The sequence below is a fragment of the Narcine bancroftii genome, chromosome 2 (genome assembly GCF_036971445.1).
Source record: "Narcine bancroftii isolate sNarBan1 chromosome 2, sNarBan1.hap1, whole genome shotgun sequence".
In the NCBI taxonomy this organism is placed as follows: Eukaryota; Metazoa; Chordata; class Chondrichthyes; order Torpediniformes; family Narcinidae; genus Narcine; species Narcine bancroftii.
In genome coordinates this window covers 216,156,412-216,180,263 of record NC_091470.1, presented here as the reverse complement: position 1 = coordinate 216,180,263, position 23,852 = coordinate 216,156,412, and the positions used below count along the sequence as shown (strand labels likewise).

Sequence of the window (23,852 nt, the reverse complement as noted above, 5' to 3'; positions counted from 1 at the left end):
TTCAGCGTTTACTGCGTGCTTTCATTGAGTCTGGTTTCAGGAAACCGGCTCGTTCACCCCATCTGTGAGGTGCATGTGCCCCAGTTGGAATTTTATAGAGCCGGGCAGCACGGGAAACGACTTCTTCTGCCTTGTCCGTGCCAATTTAAAAAAGTTTTTTTTTAACAGATTAGCCAGCGATGGATGCCTTGACCGCCTCCGGGTACAAGGCTGGGGTCCGTCCCCAGAAGGTGTTGACTGCATCGTGCTTGTGCGTGGCATTGCCCTCTGCCACCCTCGTCCCTGCGCAGGGCGCGCTCGGTGCCGCTTCCAGCCCACGACGTGCGCAGCGGCTTCTCCGGGCCGCCGTCGCTGCCTCCCGACCCCGGCTTTCCTGCTGCGTGCGCCCAGGAGGAAGGGAAGGGGATTCGCTGCGCCGCGACGCGACGTGCCATGAGCTTGCCGAAGGCCGCCGGGTTGGGATCGGGCGACGAACGCCGGCCCCCCGCGCTGATCCGGGAGGAGTGCGCGTACACCCGCTGCTACTGGTGAGCTGCAGCCGGCCCGGCCCGTGGTTCGAGCGCCGGCCCGGTTTCTGCTCAGTTGCCACCACTATGTCCCCACCCCCACGGTTGTTTTGAGCCCGTTGTGCAGGACTCGGGGCAGCACAGGAGGCTGCAGAAGGGAGCAGTAAACCGGTGGAGGAACTCAGCAGGTCAATGGAGGGGAGGAGGGAGGGGAGGGGGGAGGAGGGGGGGAGGGGAGGGGAGGGGGAGGAGAGGGGGGGAGGGGAGGAGAGGGGGGGAGGGGAGGGGAGGAGAGGAGGGGAGGGGAGGGGGGGTGAAGGAACTGGGGCGACACTAAATGTGGGCACAGATGAGCACTTCTTCGCTCAAGTTGCTCTAGTGAGCTTTGGGGGGGGGGGGGGTCGGGGTGGGGGAGGAGAGGAGGAGAGGGAGCCTGTTTTGTTCCCTTGCTCTTTGCACCCAGCAGCTCTTCATCCGTGATGAAGGTCTCAAGACCAAAATGTTGATTATGTATCTTTATTATCCGAAAATAGAGCGTTCCCTTGAAACCTTTCGAAAAGTGGCGTAAAGCAAAGAAGCAATTACTATTAATTTATACGGGAACAATTTTTTAAGTGTTCCCAGACCCACTGCCCCTCAGTGTCCCAACACCCCCCATGTTGGTCCCTCTACTGATCCTACAGTCCCACGCGTTCCTGACAGCCCACTATCAGTCCCCACACTGATCCCACTGCCCTGCACTCTCCCAATAGCCCGCTATCAGTCCCCACACTGATCCCACTGCTCTGCACTCTCCCGACAGTCCTGTGTCGGTCCCCACACTGATCCAACTGCTCTGCACTCTCCCAATAGCCCGCTATCAGTCCCCACACTGATCCAACTGCCCTGCACTCTCCCAACAGCCCACTATCAGTCCCCACACTGATCCCACTGCCCTGCACTCTCCCAACAGCCTGCTATCAGTCCCCACACTGATCCCTCTGCCCCGCGCTCTCCCGACAGCCCGCTGAATGCTATTTTTGCTTTTCACCGTTTTATTCTAAAAGGGAAAATCCTCTTCAGATTAAATTTTGGTTGGTGAAAAAAAGGCACTAATGTAGGCCTTTCGTCAAAGCGAAGTGGCATAAAGCGAACCTTCGAAAAGTGGGGAGATACCTGTATACAGTGTGACCAGCTGAGTTTCTCCAACATTGTGCTTTTTAAAAAATTTAAAAAACATATTTATTGATATTTTAGAACAGTACAATTATGAAATGAGCTACAATATCAGAGAAAAAAAGTTTCAATAATGATCACAAATACAAGTTCCAAAGCACACTCAAAACATCAAAATAGAACAAAACAAAAATGAAAGAAATTTCATAATCCCTTCCCCTAAGCAAGGTTGAAAATTAATATTAATAAATCTAGGTGGCACAGTCTTGGAGAGGGACAACACAAATTCTAGTTTAACTCTAAATCTTAAGGTTATGCTAGTAGTCCTAGAACGAATCCCCATATAATTTAGAATTTAATATTTGAATTATAAACTGCATATCTAATTTTTCCAAGTTTAAACGACATAATATCCCTTTTAACCATTGTGTAGGTGGGGTATTATCGTTCCATTTAATTAAAATTGTACGACTGGACATCAACGAAGTAAAAGATAAAATGTGGCATTGAATTGAACAGCATCCTCTTCTTGGAATGTTCCAAAAAGAGCAATTAAAGAGCTAGGTTTCAATTTTAAATTTTAAATTGCCAATAATGTTTGAAAAACTTCCTTCCAAAATATTTCTAAGCTCGGGCAGGAAACGTGTTTTTATTTGGCTCTTTATCCTCGGCGATTTCAACCTTGCATCTCACTTCATCTTGTCCTCCTGATTTGACCCTCTTTTTCCCCCCCTTCATCTGCCCCTGTACAAATGTCATATCCTACCTGTACAATCACTCCCTCACCCTTTGGTTTTCGCTGGTGAAATTGCTGCTCTCGTCACCTTGTGAGTATTGCCATCTCTGATCACCCCATGGCATTCATGTGGTGGGAATGTTGCAGCAATGACCACATTTATTGTGTGTCACTCTTGGTCCTTAAACTGGAGGACTGTTGGTGGGTCCGGAGTCTCTGGTAGGGCAGCACAGTGGCCCAGCTGTTTCACAGCTCCACCGACCCAGGTTCATTCTTCATTCTGGTGTTCAGTGTGTTGTTGACAAATACCTCACATAAGGACCGCATGGTTGGTGTAGCAATGAGTGCAAAGCAGCTACAGCTCCAGCATCGGGACCAGGGTTCTAATCTCGCGCTGTCTGTAAGGAGTTTGTATATTCTCACCATGTTTGTGTGGGTTTTCCTGGGGGGATCTGGTTTCCTCCCAGTGTTTGAAATTAATGTAATTGAGTGGCACAGACCTGTGGGCTGAAATGACCTGTTACCCTGCTGTATGTGTAAATTTAATGACCCAAAGATGCGCCCTTGCCTCCTTGTCCATTTAGACCCCAGTAAAACCCTTATTGTCTCTCCTCTTGGCTGCAACCCTCATCAATGCTCCTTTGAATTCGAGTGATCAGGCTTGAGTGGATGGCCTCATCAGCAATACCGAGAACAGGTAGAAAATCTTGTGATATGGTGCGAGAGAACAGCCTGAGACTCAAGTAAAAACAAAGCTGGAGAAACTCAGCAGGTCAAGCAGTGTCCTTTATAGAGCAAAAGTAAAAATACAGAACTGATGTTTTGGGCTCGAGCCGTTCATCAAAGTGACCCTGAGTCTCAATGTGGACAAGACGAAGGAGATGATTGTAGACTTCAGGAGGACCCATTAACAACTATGTAGTGGACAGCACCAAGTTCCTTGGAGTTCATTTATCTAGTGACCTATGGTGGACACTCAGCATCACCTCACTTTGTCAGGAAGGCACAACAGCAACTGTACTTCCTGAGAAGTCTGAAGCGGGCAAGGCTACCAGACACCATAATGTCAACCTTCTACAGGAGCTCTATCGAGAGCATCCTGGCTGGTTGCATCACAGTTTGCTGCAGAGAAATGGATTGGTCAATCCACAGGACTGTAAGAGTGGCAGAGAGGATCACTGGAATTTTCCTCTCCCCCCCACCCCCACCTCCCCATCAATGTGATCTACCGGGATCGTTGTCTGAAGATGGTCACACAAAATCATTGAGGACCCCTTCCACCCTGCACACAGCATTTTCCAGCTGTTCCCATTGGGGAAGCGATACAAGAGTATCAGAACCAGCACCACCAGGCTGAGGAACAGCTTCTTCCCAAGGGCAGTTATTCTTGTTTGTCTGGTTGTGTATTTATCTGTTTTGCACTGAGGACTGGAGAACGCTCTTTCAAAATTAGATGACAATAAACTTGACGAGACGTCATGGACAATCTGCGAAACTGCGCTCCATTGGGAAAATCCTTGAATGCAAAGCTACACTTCAGCATCTTTCCTCTGTTGCAGCTAAAACCCCTCTCCCCTCTGTCCAACACCCACCTCTCCAGCAGGAAGTGTGTGAAATTTGTCTGTTTCCTTCTCGCCACTGGTGCCTGCCAATCAGATTCAAGGACAGTCTCTTTCCGACCCCTGTTACGATAAGATGATGCCTTGCATTGTTCTATTGTGCTTGTCTCATTAATACTATCCTTTGAACCTTTGTTTTTACTCTTGCACTACCAATTGTAGGTCGACTTGCCTGGATAGCACACAAATCAAGTTTCTCACTGCATCTTTGTAGATATGACAATAAACACTTCAATTGATGGTGTTTAAATTTCCTTGGCCACACTCTTATCCTTCTCTTGTTTGTTGTACCTCTGAGCTCGAGCCCACCACTAGCTCTACCACCTGCAAAACACCTGAGAGCCCAACGTCCCTTCAAAACCCGCGATTTCATGTGTTCGTGTTCCTTGGGTACGATTTCCCCTGCCCTTACCATTTGCTGGAAGCATGCCTCTCCTCAGTAAAGCCCCTCTCTTTCCTCGACTCGTTCACACACAGGGCAGTTCAGCTTCAGCCATGTGCCATTGAAAGGAAAAACAATCCAGCCTTTTAACCCATTGTGCACTTGTCTTTCCAGTGAAGAAAATGTGTGGAAGCTCTGCGAATATGTGCAGAAAAAAAGGCAGTATCCTTTGGAAGAATGGTATGCTGTTTTCATATCAAATGATCAAAAGATGGTAAGTGTTATTTGAAAATAAAAAAGCATATTGCGTTCTATTGAGGAACAAGAATTTTACTGCTTCTTCCCCCGAGCCCCCTCCCCACTGCACCCAAGCCAGCCATCTGAGGCTTGGCTGACTCATGGGGTGGAACCTGGACCCAGTGGAATCTGATGGGATTACCCAGTCTGAGGCATACTTGGTTAGAATTATACATTACTGCCAATGAAGTGTTCCTTCATATACCGTTGCAGTGTAGACAATCCACACATTAATGTAATGGGTTGGCAATAAACCTTGAATAATGTTTCATATTGCTTCGAGCTTTGGAGAAAAGCTTTGAATTTATCAGGAGATAATAGCATGAAAGCTCCTGAAAGTCCCTGACAGGTCAGACATCTCATTCGAAGGGCAGGAACAACAGTGGTGCTGTGCATTCTCAGTGGTGAACAGAACACTCCCTGCAGCCCACGTGTCTGTGCCAAACATGATCCCAAATCACACGGTTGGCTTAGTGGTTAGTGCAGTGTCTTTACAGCACCAGTGATTGAGATCGGGGTTTGAATCCCACGCTTCTGCAAGGAGTTTGTACGTTGTCTCTGTGTCTGCATGGGTTTCCCCCAAGGACTCCGGTTTACTCCCACCATTCAAAATATACTGGAGGTGTAGGTTAATGGGGTATAATTGGATGGGACAGGCTGAAATGGCCTGTTACTGTGCTCTATGTCTAAGTTTAAAATTTAAAAATCTGCTGTTTGCACCTTGTGGATATCCCTCCATCCCCTTCATGATCAGGGGTCTATCTGGAAGCCTTTTCTTTTTAAAAAAAAAACTTTATTTATTCATTCAAAATACAAATAGTAAATAACATACAACAATTAACCATAAACATGAATGTTATTTTTTATAGAAAAAAAAGAAAAGAAAAGAAAAGAACCCCCCCCTTCGGCCAACTCTCCTAAGGAGAGCCATAAAGAAAGAAAAAAAAATTAAGGAAAAATTAAACATACATATTGAGATCTAATCAACGTAAATTAAAATGTAAATATTCTGAATATAACAACCATTTATTAATAAAAAATCTATAATTATCACGTGAAACATATGTAATTTTTTTCCATTATTAAATAATATTTCATCTCATTATGCCATCTATTAATATCAATCATATTTGTATCTTTCCATGTACTAGTAATACATTTTTTCGTTACAGATAATGCTAAATATACAAAAGCAAGTTGAAATTTATCTAATCCCAAACTTTTCAGAGGTTGCAAACTGCCCAATAAAAATACTGTCGGATCTAAAGGTATTTTAATCTTATACAGGTATTCTAAAAACAATTGAATTTTCTTCCAAAAAGATTGTATATATATATATATATATATATATATACAAGACCAGACAGCATGAAAAAAAGTTCCAACACAATTACCACATCTAAAACACAAATCTGATTCATGAAAACCATACTTTTTTAGTTTTTCAGGTGTTAAGTATAATTGATGTAAAAAATTATAATTAATCATTGTGTAACGTGCATTTATCAATCTAGTTACACTATCATAACAGATATCTAACCAATCATCCTCGGAAAAAATAAAACCAATATCCGCTTCCCATTTACTTTTGGATTTATCCCAACCCTTTTTATCCATACCATCCTGTAATATTTGATACATAGATGAAAATAACCCTTCTCTGCTTCCTTCATAAGTAAAGTCTCAAATTTAGTCATTTCAGGTAAAATCATATCTCTACCAAACACATGTTTTACCAAAGATTGAATTTGATAATAAAGAAACGAAGAGTCCTTATCAATACCATAACTGTCCCTCATCTGATTAAAAGATAAAAATTTACCTTCTTTAAAACAATCTCCCAAATTTTCCACACCTTTAAATCTCCAATGTAATAAACTTCGATTGTGTATTGAAAAAGAAATAAGTTGATTATTATACAACAGTCAAAGCCGATAATTCACCCCTTTATCCATAACTTCATTAAATGTTTTAACATAGGCCACATTATGTTGCTGTAACAAATTTATATTCCATCTAAACAAAAATTGATGTATTTCAAATTCAGAAATATTTGCCATCTCAATTTTGGCGCAACTAGAGGGCCGTTCCAAATCCATCAATGAACTAATAAATTTAAGTTGGGCTGCTTCATAATAATTTCAAAAATGTGGTAAACGTAATCCCCCTAACTCATATTTCCAAGTTAATTTATTCAAGGCTACTCTTGAAAATTTACCTCTCCATAAAAACTCCCTAACCATTTTATTCAAATCTCGAAAAAAAAAATATTATCAAGTAAATACGGAATAGATTGAAACAAATATTGCATATGCGGAAAAATATTAATCTTAATTGTATTTATCCTACCCAATAAATTAATAGGTAAATCTTTCCATTTAATCAAATCAGTTTTAATTTTTTTATTAACGGAACATAATTTAATTTATATAAAGATTGATAATTAACATTCAAAATTATACCCAAATATTTAATTTGATCAGTCCATTTCAAATTAATAATATTCTTATAAACTGAATAATCTCCTTCACTTACCGGTAATATTTCACTTTTTTCTCAATTAACTATATCCAGAAAGACATCCATATCGTATTAAACACTCCTTCAAGTGCAAAAGTGACTGAGCTGGGTTTGTTAAATACACCAATACATCATCAGCAAATAAATTAATTTTATACTCCTCATCTAAAACTTTCATACCTTGTATTTGTGTATTTTGTCTTATCAGCTGTGCTAAAGGTTTGATCACTAACGCAAACAAAGCTGGTGATAAAGGATAACCTTGACGAGTTGATCAAGTCAATTTAAACGGTTCCGAAATCAAGGCATTCGTCAATACTCTAGCTACCGGTTTACTATATAAAGCCTAATCCAACCAATAAAGAAAGGACCAAACTTAAATTTCTCCAGAACTTTAAACAAAAAATTCCACTCAACTCTATCAAATGCTTTTTCTGCATCTAAAGGTATCACCATCGGGTGATCTAAAGATTGTCGAAATCTATTAATCAAACTAATCACATGCAGAATATTATCTTGGAAGCTTTTTCAATTGTATAATTATATTCACCACAACCCAGGCACCTCCCTCCACTCTGTGTAAAATATTTGTTCTGCCCATCTCCCTTAAATACCCTCCCCCCACCTTAAACTCATACCCTCCAGTGTGTGACACTTTTACCCTGGAGAAAAGATTCTGACTGTCCACTCTAATGATGCCCCTCATGATTTTCTAGCCCTCGATCTGGTCTCCATGCAGCTTCCAACGCTCTAGAGACAACAAACCAAGTTTGCCCAGTCTCTTCCCATAACTCATACCCTCTTAGGTAGGCAAGACCCTGGTAAACCTCCTCCGTTCCCTTTCCAAAGCTTGCACATCCTTCCTGCAGTGTAGTGAGCAGAAGTGCACACAGTATTCCTAGTGCGGCCTAACCAAAGTTTTATGAAACTGTAACATCCTTCTTTTTAAGGAATACTCAACCCAATGGAGCCAAGTGTACCATACACCCTATCTACTTGCATGGCCATTCAAAGAGCTTCTCATCCTTGCAAGGAGAAAAGTCCCAGCTCTACTAATCTTGCCTCAAAAGACTTGTTTCCAAATCCAGGCAACATCCTGGTAAATCTCTTCTGCACTCTCTCCATAGCTTCCACATCATTGCCCAGAACTGAACACAATACTCCAAGTGTGGTCTCACCAGTGATTTAAATTTTAAATTAGGCATACAGCACGGTAACAGGCCATTTCGGCACATGAGCCCGTGCCGCTCAATTATACCCAATTAACCTACAGCCCTGAACTTTTTTGAAGAGCGGGAGGAAAACTGATCCCCCGGGAAAAACCCACACAGACATGGGGAGAACCTACAAACTTCCTGCAGGCAGTGTGGGATTTAAACCCAGGTCCCAATCGCTGACACTGTAAAGGTGTTGCGCTAACCGCTACGCTAACTGTTCCACCCATATTGCAGCTCTTGTAGAGTTGCAACATGACCTCTTGAACTCAATCCCCCTATTAATGAAGGCCAACGCTGAATAGGCCTTCTTAACTAATGTATCAACCTATGCGGTGACCTTGCAGGATGTATGCATTTGGATCCCCAAGGTCCCTATGTTCATCCATGATCCAAACCATTAACTCTGTACTCTGCCTTCTGGTTTGTCCTTCCAAAATGCATCACCTCACACTTATCTGGATTAAACGCCATCTGTCATTTTTCTGCCCAACTCTGCATCCTGTCTATATCCTTTTTTTAACCTACAAAAACCTTTTCTGTACCATCCACGAACAGCAGTAGTCCCAGAACAGAGCCCTGCAGCATTCCACTAGTCACTGACCTTCCAGCAAAATACTTCCCCTCCACTATTACCCTTTGCTTTCTACACGTAAGCTAATTTGTTATCCACACAGTCAAAGTTCCATGGATCCCGAGCCTCATGATTTTCTGGATGTCTCTCATGGGGAACCTTGTCAATTTCCGTACTAGAATCCATATAGACCACATTTTCTGCCCTACCCTCATCAACTTCTTTTGTTACCACCTCAAAAAACTCAATTAGACTTGCGAGGCTCGGCCTTCCCTTCACAAAGCTATGCTGACTATCCCTGAGTAGACTGAACAACTGCTCGTAGATCCTATCCTTAAGAATCCTCTCCAATAGTTTGCACATCACTGATGCACACTCACCAGTCTGTAATTCCCAGGATTCTCCCTAGTAGCGATTAGCACAACGCCTTTATAGCACCAGCAATCGGGACCGAGGTTCAAATCCTGTGCTGTCTGTAAGGAGTTTTTACGTTTTCCCTGGGGCTCTGGTTTCCTCCCACTGTTGGAAATGTATCGGGGGTTGTAGGTTAATTGGATGTAAATTGGGTGGCACGGACTTGTGGGCCAAAATAGTACCGTGCTGTTTGTCTAAACTTAAATATACCTTTTTTTAAACAAGGGGACCACATTTGCCTCTGGCACTTCATAGCCACTGCTCCAGCTATCTTTTCCCTCCATTCCCCAGGGACATCAATCTTAATGTTTTCAAGAAGATCCAACACTTCCTCTTCCTTAATGTCAACATTGTCTGCCTGTTCTATTCCGACCTCACCCTGATCCAGGTAGCATTGTATTTATTTAGGACCTCCCCAACTTTCTCTGCCACACAAGTTGCCTCCTTTATCCTTTAGCGAGCCAACCTTCATTTTGTCCTTGGATGTTTGTCTCCCAATGACATCCATCCATTAGCCACAATATCGTACCCTCCAATCTGTAGCTTTTTTTAAACAACAGAACAATATGAGCTACCTTCCAATCCTCCAGCACCACACCCGTGGTTAAGGATATTGTAAATATTTCTGCTAGAGCTCCTGCAATTTCTACACTATTCTCCCTCAGTGTCTGAGGGAATATCTTGTCAGGCCTTGGGGATTTATCCAGCCTTATTTGCTTTATGACAGCAAGCAGTTCTTCCTCTTTAATCTGTTTAGGTCTATGACCTCACTGCTTGTGTTTCTACTTCCCACATCTCTGTGGCTGTTTCTTGGGTGAATACTGAGGGGAAAAAAAATTAAAAATTCCCCCATTTCTTTTGGCTCCATACAAAGCCGACCACTCTAATCTTCAAGGGGATCAATTTTGTCCTTTACTATCCTTTTGCTCTTAAAATACCTATAGAAACCCTTAGGACATCCCTTCACATTGTCTGCCAAAGCAACCTCATGTCTTTTTACCTTCCCGATTTCTTTCTTGAGCTTGTTCTTGCATTTTTTATTCTCCTCAAATACCTCATTTACTCCATGTTGCCTTTATCTGTTATACACCTCTCTTCCGAACCAGGCCCCAATATCCCTCAAAAACCAACATTCCCCATTCCTGCTAACCTTGCCTTTAATCCTGACAGGAACATACAAACTCTGTACTCTCAACATTTCCCCTTTGAAGGGCCTCCATTTACCTTGCACATCCTTGCCCGAAAATAACTTGTCCCAATCCATGCATTCTAGATCCTTTCTCATTTCCTCAAAATTGGCCTTTCTCCAATTAGATCTCAACCTGAGGCCCAGACCTATTCTCCATAATTAACTTGAAACTAATGGCATTATGATCACTAGACCCAAAATGTTCCCCTACACATACTTCTGTCACCTGTCCTGTTTCGTTTCCCAATAAGAGATCCAGTATTGCACTCTCTCTCATTGGTACCTCTATATATTGATTTAGAAAACCCTGAACACATTTGACAAACTCAAAGGCATCTAGCCCTTTTACAGTATGGGAGTCCAAGTTAATATGTGGAAAATTTAAATCTCCTACTATCACAACCCTGTATTTCCTGCAGTTGTCTGCTATCTCTCTACAGATTTGCTCCTCCAATTCTCATTGACTATTTGATGGTCTATAACACAACCCCATGAGTGTGGTCATACCTTTCCTGTTCCTCAGTTCCACCCATATGGCCTCAGTAGATGAATCTTCTGGTCTGTCCTGCCTGAGCACAGCTGTGATATTTTCTCTGATGAGCAATGCCACTCTCCCCCTTTCATTCAGCCCCCCCCAACAAAATTCTATAATTTTTAAAGCAATGGAAGCCCAGAACATTGAGTTGCCAGTCCTGTCCCTCCTACAACCAAGTTTCACTAATGGCCACAATATCATAATTCCATGTGCCAATCCATGGTCTAAGATCCATGGCCATTCCTTCAATACTCCTTGCATTGAAATACATGTACTTGAGAACATTTCCACCATGTACTTGACTTCTAATGGCAAGTGCAATTTTAGGATCACCTTTTCCCTCCAGTCCTCTATCGGCTCTGGTTCCCTTCTCCCTCCAAATCTAGTTTAAACCCAATGGAGCAGCTCTAGCAAACCTTCCCGCAAGGTTATCAGTCCCCTTCCAGTTCAGATGCAAACTGTCTTGTTGGAACAGGACCCACCTTCCCTAGAAGAGAGCACATTGATCAAGAGACCTGAAGACTTCCCTCCTGCACTATGTCTACTCCAGGAAACTTGCAAGGGATCTGAAATAAACCCTGAGAGGAGGAGTTTGCAGAACTGTTGGAAAGAGTAGACAAATCGCTCTTGGCGTAGTTTCACAGGTGTGAAGGATCAAGCAGCCTCCTGCACTGTTACATCTTTTGAGCTTGCATGCTAAGCATTCACCCAGTGAGCAAAGCTTCATCTGCCCAGTATGAATAGAATGTTAGTAGCCAATATCAGTACAGAGAATGCTGAGGAAACTTGTCAGTGTCACAGGTACTCCATTTAAGAATGGCTGTTACATGGACAAGGGGTTCATGCACTATGATGGAATGTATCAATGGTTCTGTCATGGAGTTAGTGGAGAGCACAAAGATACTTGGTGGGCCATTAATAGATGACCTATCCCGACCTACAACAGCTTCTCATTAGTCAGGAAGGCACAGCAGCGCCTGATCTTCGAAAGGAGGCTGAGAAAAGCAAGGCTTCCAGGTTGCTCTTCTTGACAACCTTTTACAGGAGAAGAATTGAGTGTGTCTTGTCTGGCTGCATCATTGTGTGGGATGGTAGCTGCAAAGCATCAAACAGAGGATCATTAGAACAACTGAGAGAATCACTAGGGACTCGTTTTCCTCTATAAATGACATTTACTGGGAGCGCAGTCTAAAACTGCTTTCAGGTGCAATAACTGGGAGAATGCAGCTCCGGAGCCGGCTGTGGGTGTGTGCGAAGCGACATTCAGGTGGCAGTGTTGAAGGCACTGTTCTGGCACCTGAAAGGTCTGCAGTGGGGAGAGGCGGTGCAGAGCAAACGCTGGCTCCTGTCGACCATAGCCATGGTCCTGCTCACTTTCAGGTGCCTAGGGGGCTTGCTCGGAAGCGGAGGGGCTTGGGTAAGTACTCCTCAGGTCAGGGTTCTCCGCTTTTAGGTGGCCTCCCAACAACCGCATTCGGGTATTTTAGGCGGTTTTATGTTGGGGTATTCTGGCCACCTGAAAGCGGCTTAAATAGGTCTCAAGGAATTACAGAAGACCCTTTCCATCCAGCACCAGTATCTTCACTCTACTACCATCAAGGAGGTACTGGAGAATCAAAATCAGGACTGCCAGGACTTCCCGCAGGCTGTGAGAGTGATGAACAGTATCCTGTAACCATGCCAGTCATCCCAAATATGTATATTCATTATTTTGATTGTTTATGTGATCATGATGTACTATGTATTGTGTTTTTGTGCATGCTTCATGGTCTGGAGAGGGACAGTTTCATCAGGTTGTGGATGGACAATCAGATGATATTGAACTTGAATGGCTCCCACTGTATTGTTTGATACTTCCTCACTAAAGGGGTCTTGTCTAGTTCTCTATTGGTTAGATTCATTGAATAGATTCTTTATGCCTAGCGTCATTTGGAATTAAAGTCAGTGCCCATTAACTACTTAAGCAAATGATAGAACAGTTTCCATTTATTTTTTATTCATTTCTTTATTGTAAAGGTGCCCATATGGAGACAGAGATCTTGCCATGGAGACCAACCTGTAATTTGGGTAAATAATCTCTTATTTAACCTATATAGTAAAACCTCTGATATTTGGCCGCAATGGGGATTGTTAGATGCCGGATAAGTGCATTTTCCATTTACTTTATACTTGCTCTTACAATGCCGAACTAATACACCTGCATTAAAAATAAGCAGTTTAAAAGACAAAATTACGACATTGTACTTGCACTGAACAAACTTCACTTGCAGGAATATATAAACCTTGAAACATTTTACTTTATTTTCAGTCACATTCTTTGAAAACATTTAATTGTCACTGCATCTGCAAGTTCCTCCCCCTCCATGGAGCCGCCCAAAAGACGAACAATGACATTATAGATAATTAACCCCTCTCCCTCCCCCAAGTTTACAGATAAAGCCTCTGACTGGGGTGACTCCTACTAAGCAGGGATAAGGAGTCACTTTAAGAGAGTCACCCCAATGGTGAGCGGCATCAACCAGCTCTTCATCCTGGGTGACGCCTTTGCTGTTTCACACAACTTTATTTAAACAGCTGCTACGAGCAAAACACCGATCAAGGCCCTCCGCTGGCTGGATATTGGCTCCCATCTTCACCAAAGGTTTATGTGCTACTTCAGAGAACATTTACTTTTGCAATTTTAGACCTGCTTTTTTTTAAAAAACCTATTATTTTATTTTTATTTACTTTAATATTTTTTATTTATTTTCATCTCTTTTTTGCCGGTTGCTTGAATTCCGGAATCCAGGGGTTTTACTGTATTTAGATTTAAAATTGCATTGTCGCTATCTTTTTAAACTCTATGGACCGCTGCTTATTTCAAAGACAGGAATGATGGTGGTGAGGCAATTCAGTCAGTCCAAATAGCAACCTGTAACCCTGCAAACCTGTCCTATCAAGTTCATGTCCACGTGCCTTCCGAATGCCAGATTGTCTTTCCCTCCCAAAACTTTTTGGATGACACATCCAGATCTCAACAACCTTCCATATGAAAACATTCTTCCCTTTGCCAGTGGGGGAGACTGCTGTGACCCTCGTGCTCTCTCAGGGTGTCCCCATTAGTTTTCTCAGCCTTACTCTGCCAGGAAGTGAGTACCTCCGTTTTCCCACAATCTCCACTTCATTGCATTCTCTCGTTCTCCAAGCAGCCGCTAACGTCTTGACAACCCTGCTTAATTGGATCCCATTTTCCAACTGACGCTTCTGGAAAAGGATTCGTACATCTGCTCTTTACAAAGTTAAGGTTCCTTATTGCATGGGAAGCAAGCACGCTTCTTGACCTTCAATTTGCTCAGCTCCATGTGGCACATAGTTAAAACACAGAGATGCTGGAGGAACTCAGCGGGTCTCACTGTGCCTGTAGAAAGTGAAGATATATTACCGACATTTCGTGCCGGAGTTTCTCTTCAAGGTGTGAGCAAGAAGCAAGCAGGCACCCGAGTTAAAAGGCGGGGAGAAGGAAGGAAGGGCAGGGATGAAAGGTGATAATTGGGCACGAATGGGAAGAAAGGTCAGGGGGGGGGTCTCTGTGAATGGAGATTTGAAGGAAAGGAGAGAAGGAAAAGGAAAGTGAGAGAGAGAGCAAGCCAGAGGACAGGAGATACAGGGATAGATGGGTGGCAGAGGGGGCTAATGGAAACCGGAGAAGTCAATGTTAATGCCATCCAGTTGGAGTTCCTCCAATTTGTGGGTTGTCTCAGTGCAGCTTTGCATGAGACCGTGGACAGACATGTCAGCATGGGAATGGGATCGAGAACTGAAATGGTCGGACACTGGGAGACCCTCGCTACGGCAGCAGACAGAGCCGAGATGCTCAACAAAGCTATTGCCCAGTCTGTGTCAAGTCTCACTGATGTAGAGGAGACCACAGCAGGAGCACCGGATTCAGTAGATCAGGGGTGTCAAACTCAAATTCACCGAGGGCCAAAATTAAAAACTTGGACTAAGTCGAGGGCCGAACTAAATATTTATTGAAAATTTTCAACAACATCTGCATGTTTTCTCTCAACATATGTAATGTTAAACTTTTTCTTATTAAAATAAATGTTTAATAATAGTTTTGGTTAAACTCTTTCCATAAGAAGCATTAACAAATAAGAAATAAAATATTTAATAAATAATATTTCTCTCTAGCCTTTAAGCCAAGGATCGCACGTTGCCGAGAAGCATGCCAGGGAGCGGAGGTCTGCAGGGAGCCCTCCCCAGCCCAGCCAGCAAACCCGAGCGGCATCCCCCCCCGCCCCCTCTCCCTCCTCCGCCCCCGCCTCCGCCTGCCGCAACCGCCGCCAACAACCCAAGGAGTCCCCGCTGGTCTCGCCATCTCACCGGGAATACCGTGAGAGCGGTGGAACTTGTTCGCGACCTCCACCCCAGCGGAAAGTCCGATGCCCAGCAGCACCCGCCCACAGATGAAGCTCAAGGAGACGCGGAGGTGACCCACCACATCCAGCCACAGGGAGCTAGGCGGCGGGTCCGTTGTAGCTAGGCGGCGGGTCGGTTGTAGCTAGGCGGCGGGTCCGTTGCAGTTATGCGGACGGTCCGTTGCAGTTATGCGGACGGTCCGTTGCAGCTAGGCGGCGGGTCCGTTGGAGCTAGGCGGCGGGTCCGTTGGAGGTTGCTGCTGTGCATGTGCTATACTTGCGCGGCGGCCAGCGGGCCAACTCTAATATATATTTAATATGATCTTGCGGGCCAAATATAATTATATCGCGGGCCAAATTTGGCCCGCGGGCCAGAGTTTGACATGTGTGCAGTAGATGATCCCTGCAGATTCACATAGTATTCCTTTACTTGGAAGGACCCTTTGGGGCTCTAAATAGTGGTGAGGGAGGACATGCAGATGCATGTCTGGCACTTCCTGCGGCCACAGGGGTAGGTGACATGGGAGTGATCCCTGCTGAAGGTGGAGAGGGGAATAGGTGTCTAGTGGTGGGATCACGTAGTAGGTGGCAGAAATGACAGAGGGGGATGTGTTGGATGCAGAGGCCGGTGGGGTGGTAGATGAGGACGAGGAATACTGTTCTTGTTGTGCGTGGGGGTGGAAGGGGCCAGGGCAGATGTGCGGGTAATGGAGGGTATGTAGGTGAACACTGAGTTGATGGTAGTGGAGAGGAAACCACAAATTTTGAAGAGGAAGGACATCTCGGATGGTCTGGCATAGAAGCTGCCATCTGGTACTACGTGGTTTTTCAGCTCCAGTTCCAGGTTTCCCACTTTGGCCCCACAAAGAACCTTGTGGGACTGCAGGAGACGCTCCACTTGCACCCACACCTCCCTTACCATCTATCAGGGCCACAACTAGGCCTTCTCAGTGAAGCAACGCTTTACGTGAATTTGCAGGGTTCATCTACTGCATCCGGTGTCTGGCTGTGGTCTCCTCTATATTGGAGAGACTGGCAGCGGACCGGGAGATCACTTTGTTCAGCACCTCAGCTCTGTCTGCCACTATAGCAGAGATCTCCCAGCCTGTGGCCAGTTTCTCTGATACAGAAAATGCCTCAGTGAAACAAACTCATTCACATAAATGACCTAAACATCCTCCACATTTCTGCTATGCTTATCATTGTTCCCAAGCTTCTGTTGTGCAATTGGCTCTTCTCAAATTAAACACTTCCTCACATCATCTGTTCCCATCCTTGCCCATGGCTATGCTGAAGGTCAGGGAGTTGTGGTCGCGGTCTCCGAAATGCTCATCCGCTAAGAGGTCATCACCTGACCAGGTTTATTTGCCAGTACTAGATCCAGCATGGCCCCTCCTCCTGTTGGTTTGTCCACACACTGTTGGGAATCCTTCCTGGACACAGCTGACAAATTCCGCCCCATCTGAACCTTTGCATGAAGGAGCTGCCAGTCAATATTTTTCTTATTTAAAAATTTAGACATACAGAACAGTAACAGGTGCTTTTGGCCCACGACCCTGGGCCGCCCAATCACAGCCAATTGATCTACAACCCTGGTATGTTTTGAACAGTGGGAGGAAACCGGAGCCCCCATGAAAAACCCACACAGACACATGGAGAATGTACAAACTACTTACAGACAGCACGGGATTCGAACCCTAGTCCCGATCACAGGCCTTAGATGGGATTAGCAATTCATGAAGTAGGTGAGAGAGACCAGGGGTGTCAGAATGTTGATTAATTCACGAAATCCTTGTTGAGGTGCATCAACGAAATACCCTTTTTAGATGAGTGCCAATCAGAGCTTCCCTCTTCTTTGCATAGGGGACACAAAGCAAGCGATGCTCACAAAGCTTCTAGAACCCTTCTCTTGGGTCAGCCAAACTCAAGTGACTCTCAGTCTGGTCACCCTTCTGCAAGTAGAACCCTTTTCGTGGGTCAGTCGAACAAAAGTGACCTTCACTCTTTTGGTCACAAAGTGGTCTTCTCATTCCTCTATAACTAACAGGAGAAAATCAGACAGTTTGTCTATAACCATACAAGTGAGTTTTCTCATTCCCACAAGGAGGTTAAAGAGCTTTTTACTCTTGTGTTGCCTTCTTAAAATGGCCTCCTGAGCCATCTCTCTTTTCAATAAGCTGGTCACATGGTCTCTGCCCCAGCTTCCCCAGGGCTTCTTCCCTTCATTCTGCAAATGCACGATTTTGTCTTCGAAGCTTGCTGCAAGTTTACAGTCACTTTCCAAAACCTGCAGGCTTTTGTTAACTCTTAAAGTGGCAGTCCCACACAAATAAAATGAACTGAAAAATGGGAGCAGATCACAGATAGCAGCAGGAAAGACAGGATTGTGTTTTTGATGTCATGGATCTTGTGCCCAATGGAAGAGAGGAGTACAGAGCTTGGAACATTATTTTGCTGGCTAAGCAAACATTTATTTCCCACGCCAAACTGTCCCACACCTGAGTATTTCACTGAGCTAGGTGGGAGTCTGTGGGTCTGAGTCACATCTGCATACAGAAGAGATTTGGTTTAGTTTGATGTCCACTTTCTGAGCCACAGGGCCTGATCCTGTGTTCTGTGTTCTAATGGGAATTACTCCTTACTCGTGGTTCAGTCTTTACCCTCCTGCCTTTTCACCCAGGATTACCATGTTATCCTGATGCACGATTGTGGAGGACAGCAGTGTGAGGTGTACGATTTGGATACAATGTTGCCCTTTCCCTGCCCTTTTGATATTTATGTGAAAGAAGCTTTCCATTCTGAAGACCTGATCAGACCGGCTTTTAGAAGGTGAGGCAAGGTTTTTTTTTCTATTGTACTGATTCACGGGATTTAGGCACCACGAGGCAAATTTCACCCAATTCCACCATCCTAATAACCTCTAAGCTGTGTGTCTTCCTGGGCTGATTGGGAGCTTGTTGAAGCGTCAACTGCACTGGAGCCAGATAAGTGCCAGACTCAGTGAGGACAGGAAGTTTGCTGCCCGCAAGAACAATCGTGGCAATGCAACAGGCCAGTTTCATTGTCCCCATTATTGATGATGTCTTTTTACTTTCCATTTTATTTAATTATCAGAACTTAACTTTCTCAGGCAGGATTGGAACTCCTGTGGGACGGTTGGCATAGCAGTTAGTGCAAAACGCTTTTACAGCACCAGCGATTGGGTCTGGGGTTCGAGTCCCATGCCGTGGGTAAGGAGCTTGTATGCTCTCCCCGTGTCTGTGTGGGTTTTTCCCCGGGGGCTCCGGTTTCCTCCCACCATTCAAAATGTCCCAGGGGTTGTAGATTAATGGGGTGTAAATTGGGCGGCACAGGCTTGTGGGCTAAAATGGCCGGGTACTGTGCTGCTGAAGGTCTAAATTAAAAATAGGCCTAAAAACTGCAATGGAAAGAAGCAGGCTGTTTTTATGATAGAAGAGTTTATTTTCATGTACACAGTACAATGTAGAGATACAGCAAAATTCTTACTTGCTGCAGCCACATAGCACATATGTAAGATATGGCAAGTACAATAGTATAATAAGTTAAATTACCACAATACGCCAAGATAGGGAGGAGAAATATCAAATGATAGATTTACAGTTGCTGTTAGCATAAGGAAAAAAATTGAGGTTTCAATATTGCTGACAGATTTTTCTCTGGTAGCCCCAGAGTAGTTTATGGTTGGTTTGGGTAGAACGGGGAGGTTCAAGAGCCTGACAGCTGTTAGGAAAGGCACTGTTCAGGAACCTAGAGGTGCTGGAGTCCAGGTTTCTGTGCCTTCTGCCCAAAGGTAGCAATGCGAGGTAGTTGTGACCAGGGTGATGGGGGTCCTTTATGATGTCGGCTGCCTTCTGGAGGTAGCACCTCATGTAGATGTCTGCATGGATGTGGGAACCGGGGATGGACTTGGCTGTATTTATTGGTTGAGTCTCAGCCAGCACAAACAAGGGCTGTGAAAGGTTTCAGAATCGTCTTCCACTTTCTTCTCTCAGAACCATAGAACATTACAGCACAGAAACAAGTCCTCTGGCCAAACTAGTCCATGCCAAACTATTATTTGCCTTGTCGCATTGACCTGCGCCCAGCCCATAGCCCTCCATACCCTTCCCATCCATGTACCTGTCCAAGTTCTTCTTAAATGCCAAAATTGAGCCCGCATTCACTACCTCCACTGGGAGCTGGATCCACACCCCTACCACTCTCTGTGTGAGGGAGTTCCCCCTGAAAGTTTCAATGTTCACCTACAACTCGTGTCCTCTAGCTCATGTTTCACCTAACCTCGAGGTGATGGGGGGGGGGGGTGAACCTGCTTGATTAGATACCTCCAAGTTCCCCTACACTCCAAGGAATAAAGTCCTAACCTCTTTAACCTTTTCCAGTAACTCAGTTCCTGAAGTCCTGGCAACATCCTAGTAAATCTTATCTGCACTCCTTCCATCTTATTGATATCTTTCCTGTAGTTAGGTGACTAAAACTGCACAAAATACTCCAAATTTGGCCTCAACAATGTCTTATGCAACTTTACCATAACATCCGAACTCAGTACTTTGATTTCTGAAGGCCAATATGCCCAAAGCTCTCTTTACAACCCCATCCACCTGTGATGTCACTTTCAGGGAATTATGTATCTGTATTCCCAAATCAGTCTGATCTACCATACTCCTCAGTGCCCTACCCTTTACAGTGTATGTCCTAACTTAGTTTGTCCTTCCAAAATGCAACACCTCACACTCATCTGCGTTTAATTCCATCTGCCATTTTTCAGCCCATTTTTCCAGCTGGTCCAGATCCCTTTGAAAACATTCTTCGTTGTCTACAAAGCTTCCAATCTTAGTGTCATCTGCAAACTTGCTGATCTAATTTCCCACATTATCATCCAGATCATTGATATAGAAGACAAACAATAATAGGCCCAGCACCGATCCCTGAGGCAGTCTGAGGCAATCATCTACTACTATTCTTTATTTCTCCTGCAAAACCAATGTTTAATCCTGTTTACTACCTCATCCTGAATACCGAGTAACTGAACTTTCTTGACCAGCCTCCCATGCAGGACCTTTACAATGGCCTTGGTAAAGTCCAAGTAGAAAACATCTAAGGCCTTTCCTTCATTAAAATTCCTGATAAACTCCTTGAAAAACTCTATGAGATTGGTTAAACATGACTTACCATGCAGAGAGCCATGTTGACTATTGTTAATCAGTCCCTGGCTATCCAAATACAGTAAAAACCCCGATATCGGCACCTATTGGTAGATGCCAGATATGTGAATTTGCTGGTTGTTTGAGATTGTGCGTTGCGTGATTGGTGAGCTGACTTCCAGGGCGCACCGATTTTGTATTTCTTACCTATTTATTTTCCGTGATTTTTTTGGCCAGTTGTTTGAGGCTGCTTGTTGCTTGAATTCTGGATAACGGGGATTTTACTGTACTTGTTTTTCTTAGAATACCTTTCAATAACTTTCCCACTATTGATGTCAGGCTCACCGGCCTATAATCTCTTGGATTACTCTTAGAGCCTTTCTTAAAACAACAGAAGAACATTAACAATCCTTAACATCTCAACCATGTCTCAGGACATTTTAAATATCTCTGCCTAGGCCCCTAGAGGGCATTGCTACCTTTGGGCAGAAGGCACAGAAACCTGGACTCCAGCACCTCTAGGTTCCTAAAATTTGATTCCTTTTTGTTTCTCTTAGGAAGGTAATTGTGCAATGGACTGAACCTATTTCTTTAACAGTATAGAAAGAGGCCATTTGGTTATCAAATCCATGCTCATTCTCAAAGCATTCCCATTGGTCCCATCCCCCCAGTTGTTTTCCCTGTAACCTGCCTTCCTGTCAACTCGGCCCTATTTTCATGCCACCCACCTGTACTCAAGGCGACCTTTAGCCATCAATCAACCAACAAGCATGACTTTGGGATGTAGGAGTAGGCTGGAATATCCACACATTCACAGACAGGACATGCAAACTCCACACAGGCAGCACCAAAGATGAAGATGGAGTCCCCCCCACCCCGACGCTGGAGCTTTGCAGCAGTGGCCTGACCCTGTCACCTTGTGGTTGATTGACTGGAGGCCTAATGTGATTCTGACAGTCAGCCACCCCTTTCTGCCACTTCAACCCAAAAAGAGCAGCTTGATGCTTTTTGTTCTCTGGGAATATATTATGGAAAGCGAAGGCCAGGGAGGGATAGATGCAGAAGCCTTGTGATATAATGTGTGTTGTGCTGTGATTCATGCACAGGAAAATGAGAGTGCTCAGAGCGGATCTGTACCTGAAGAAGTTTGCATCAGATCGATCTCACATGAAAGATGCTCATGGGATGTGGCGCATGCCTCCTCCATCATACCCATGCATTCAAACTGCAGGTAAGCGAAAGCACCTTTTTCCCAACACTTCCTGTTTGTACTGGGCTTGAATGCTCGAGGAGTTGTCTTCTGCAGTGTCTGTCCCTTGTATATTTCTTCTTGGAACATGCATTTGGGTGTCATGGTTAGAGCGGCAGTTAGTGCCACACCGTTACAGCGCCAGGGGTTCGAATCCCACAGTATCTGTAAGGAATTCGTATGTTCTCCCCATGTCTGCGTGGATTTTCCCTTGGGGGGGTGGGGCTACGGTTTCCTCCAACCCTTCAAAACGTGCCCAGGGTTGTGGGTTAATTGGGTCTAAATTGGGCGGCATGGGATCATGGGCTAAAAGGGCTGGTGTATTTTTTTAAAAAGATTATGGTCCAGGAGAAGCTGGTGGCAAGGCTTCCTGTTGGTGAGAGTTCCAGGATTTAGGGCTTGGGCATCAACGAAGGAATCACAGCATATTTCCAATGAGGTGGTAGCATGAGGGGTAGCATGGTTGGAGCAATGCCACTACAGCACCAGTGACCCAGGTTCAAATCCAGCGCTGTCTCTAAAGAGTTTGTAAGTTTCCCCGTAACCTGCATGGATTTTCCTCCAGGTCCTCCCACCTTTCTAATGTTTTTGGGCGGGGGGGGGAGGGTGGAGAGTTGAAGGTTAATTTGGGTGAAATTGGCTGGCACAGCTGCTACTGTGCTGTAAATTTTTTTTTTAAATTAAGTTTAAAAGAATTAAAGATGTACAGTACTTACAAACACTGTTCCAAGCATTTGCTGTCCTTGTCGGAAGAGATTTTACACTTGAGCAGTGCTTTTGGCTAAGGTGGTGGATGAATAGGTGAGAGTTTATTATATAGTCATGTCTGTTAGTGCCATGAACAGATGGAATGAAAGCCCCACTTGCTGCAACTTCCCAGTTACATATGACACAATTAATAACAAAGTAATAGAACAAAAATGCCAGGTAGAGAAAAAAAGATAAGCAGTTAGTGCAATGGTATTACAACACCAGTGACCTGGGTTTGAATCCCATGCTGTCTGTAAGGAGTTTGTACGTTTTCACCATGTTTGCATGGATTTCCTCCGGGTCAGTTGCATTGGATCAGTTGCATTGGTTCCTGGTTTCAAAACTTCCATTTCTAATCTGTGTAAAAACACAGAGATGCTGGAGGAACTCAGCAGGTCTCCAGGAGGTAAAGATGTATAACTGACGTTTCAGGCCTGAGCCCCTCGTCAAGGTACAAACAAAAACCAGGCTGACATTACCTTCTATGGATGCTGCGAGACAGGCTGAGTTCCTCCAGCATTTTTGTGGTTTTACTACAATTACAGCATCTGCAGACCTTCGAGTTTCATCTCCTAATCTGTTGTGATTTTGATTGAATTCCAGAAGCAAAAATGAATCTGAATGACTTCATCAGTATGAATCTTGCTGTCGGATGGGGCGATGTTTATACCTTCACAGAATTTACTCAACAGTTTGGAAGTACAAAACAATAATATTTGGAATGAATGTTTCTCAATATTTCCAGTATCAGTCTTTCGTCTGAAGGAACTGTATAAGAGAGGTATTGATTATTTGACAGGAACTCTATTGAGTTGTGAACTTAAACAGGCATTTTAAAGAAGACATAGTCAGCAGGAATGCAGCAGTTAAAGGTGAAAGAAAATCTCATTTGACCATGGCCTCTGCAAATGTGATTTATAAAGAAACCTTCAAATTGCAATTATTGCTCAAGATGGAATGCTCAGCATCAAATAAAGACCCTGTGGTAGACCGGTTTCCACAGTCATATACGATAATATTGCCCATTGAAGTCTCTGCACATTGTCGTGTCGTGTGATGGTATCGTAAGGACGATCCTTCTGGTCAGTGTGGAAACCTTGTCTTGTTATTCCACAATGTAAAATAAAATCAATACATTTTAATACTTAAA

General features: G+C 44.2%; 1 protein-coding gene across 6 annotated transcripts; it reads left to right on the top strand.

Moving 5' to 3' along the window:
• Window positions 1–23,852, top strand: ntaq1 (N-terminal glutamine amidase 1). Of its 6 annotated transcripts, none has more exons than XM_069920264.1 (6): window positions 1–250; window positions 4,573–4,672; window positions 13,158–13,208; window positions 18,222–18,370; window positions 21,810–21,934; window positions 23,306–23,852. In XM_069920264.1, exons 1-6 carry the CDS (start codon window positions 180–182, stop codon window positions 23,413–23,415), a joined length of 606 nt encoding a protein of 201 aa, XP_069776365.1. In that variant the 5' UTR covers window positions 1–179; the 3' UTR covers window positions 23,416–23,852. The 6 variants fall into 6 exon arrangements, with proteins under 6 accessions (XP_069776365.1, XP_069776367.1, XP_069776364.1 ...); XM_069920266.1 differs by having other exon boundaries at window positions 3–230; XM_069920263.1 differs by lacking the exon at window positions 1–250 and adding an exon at window positions 261–527.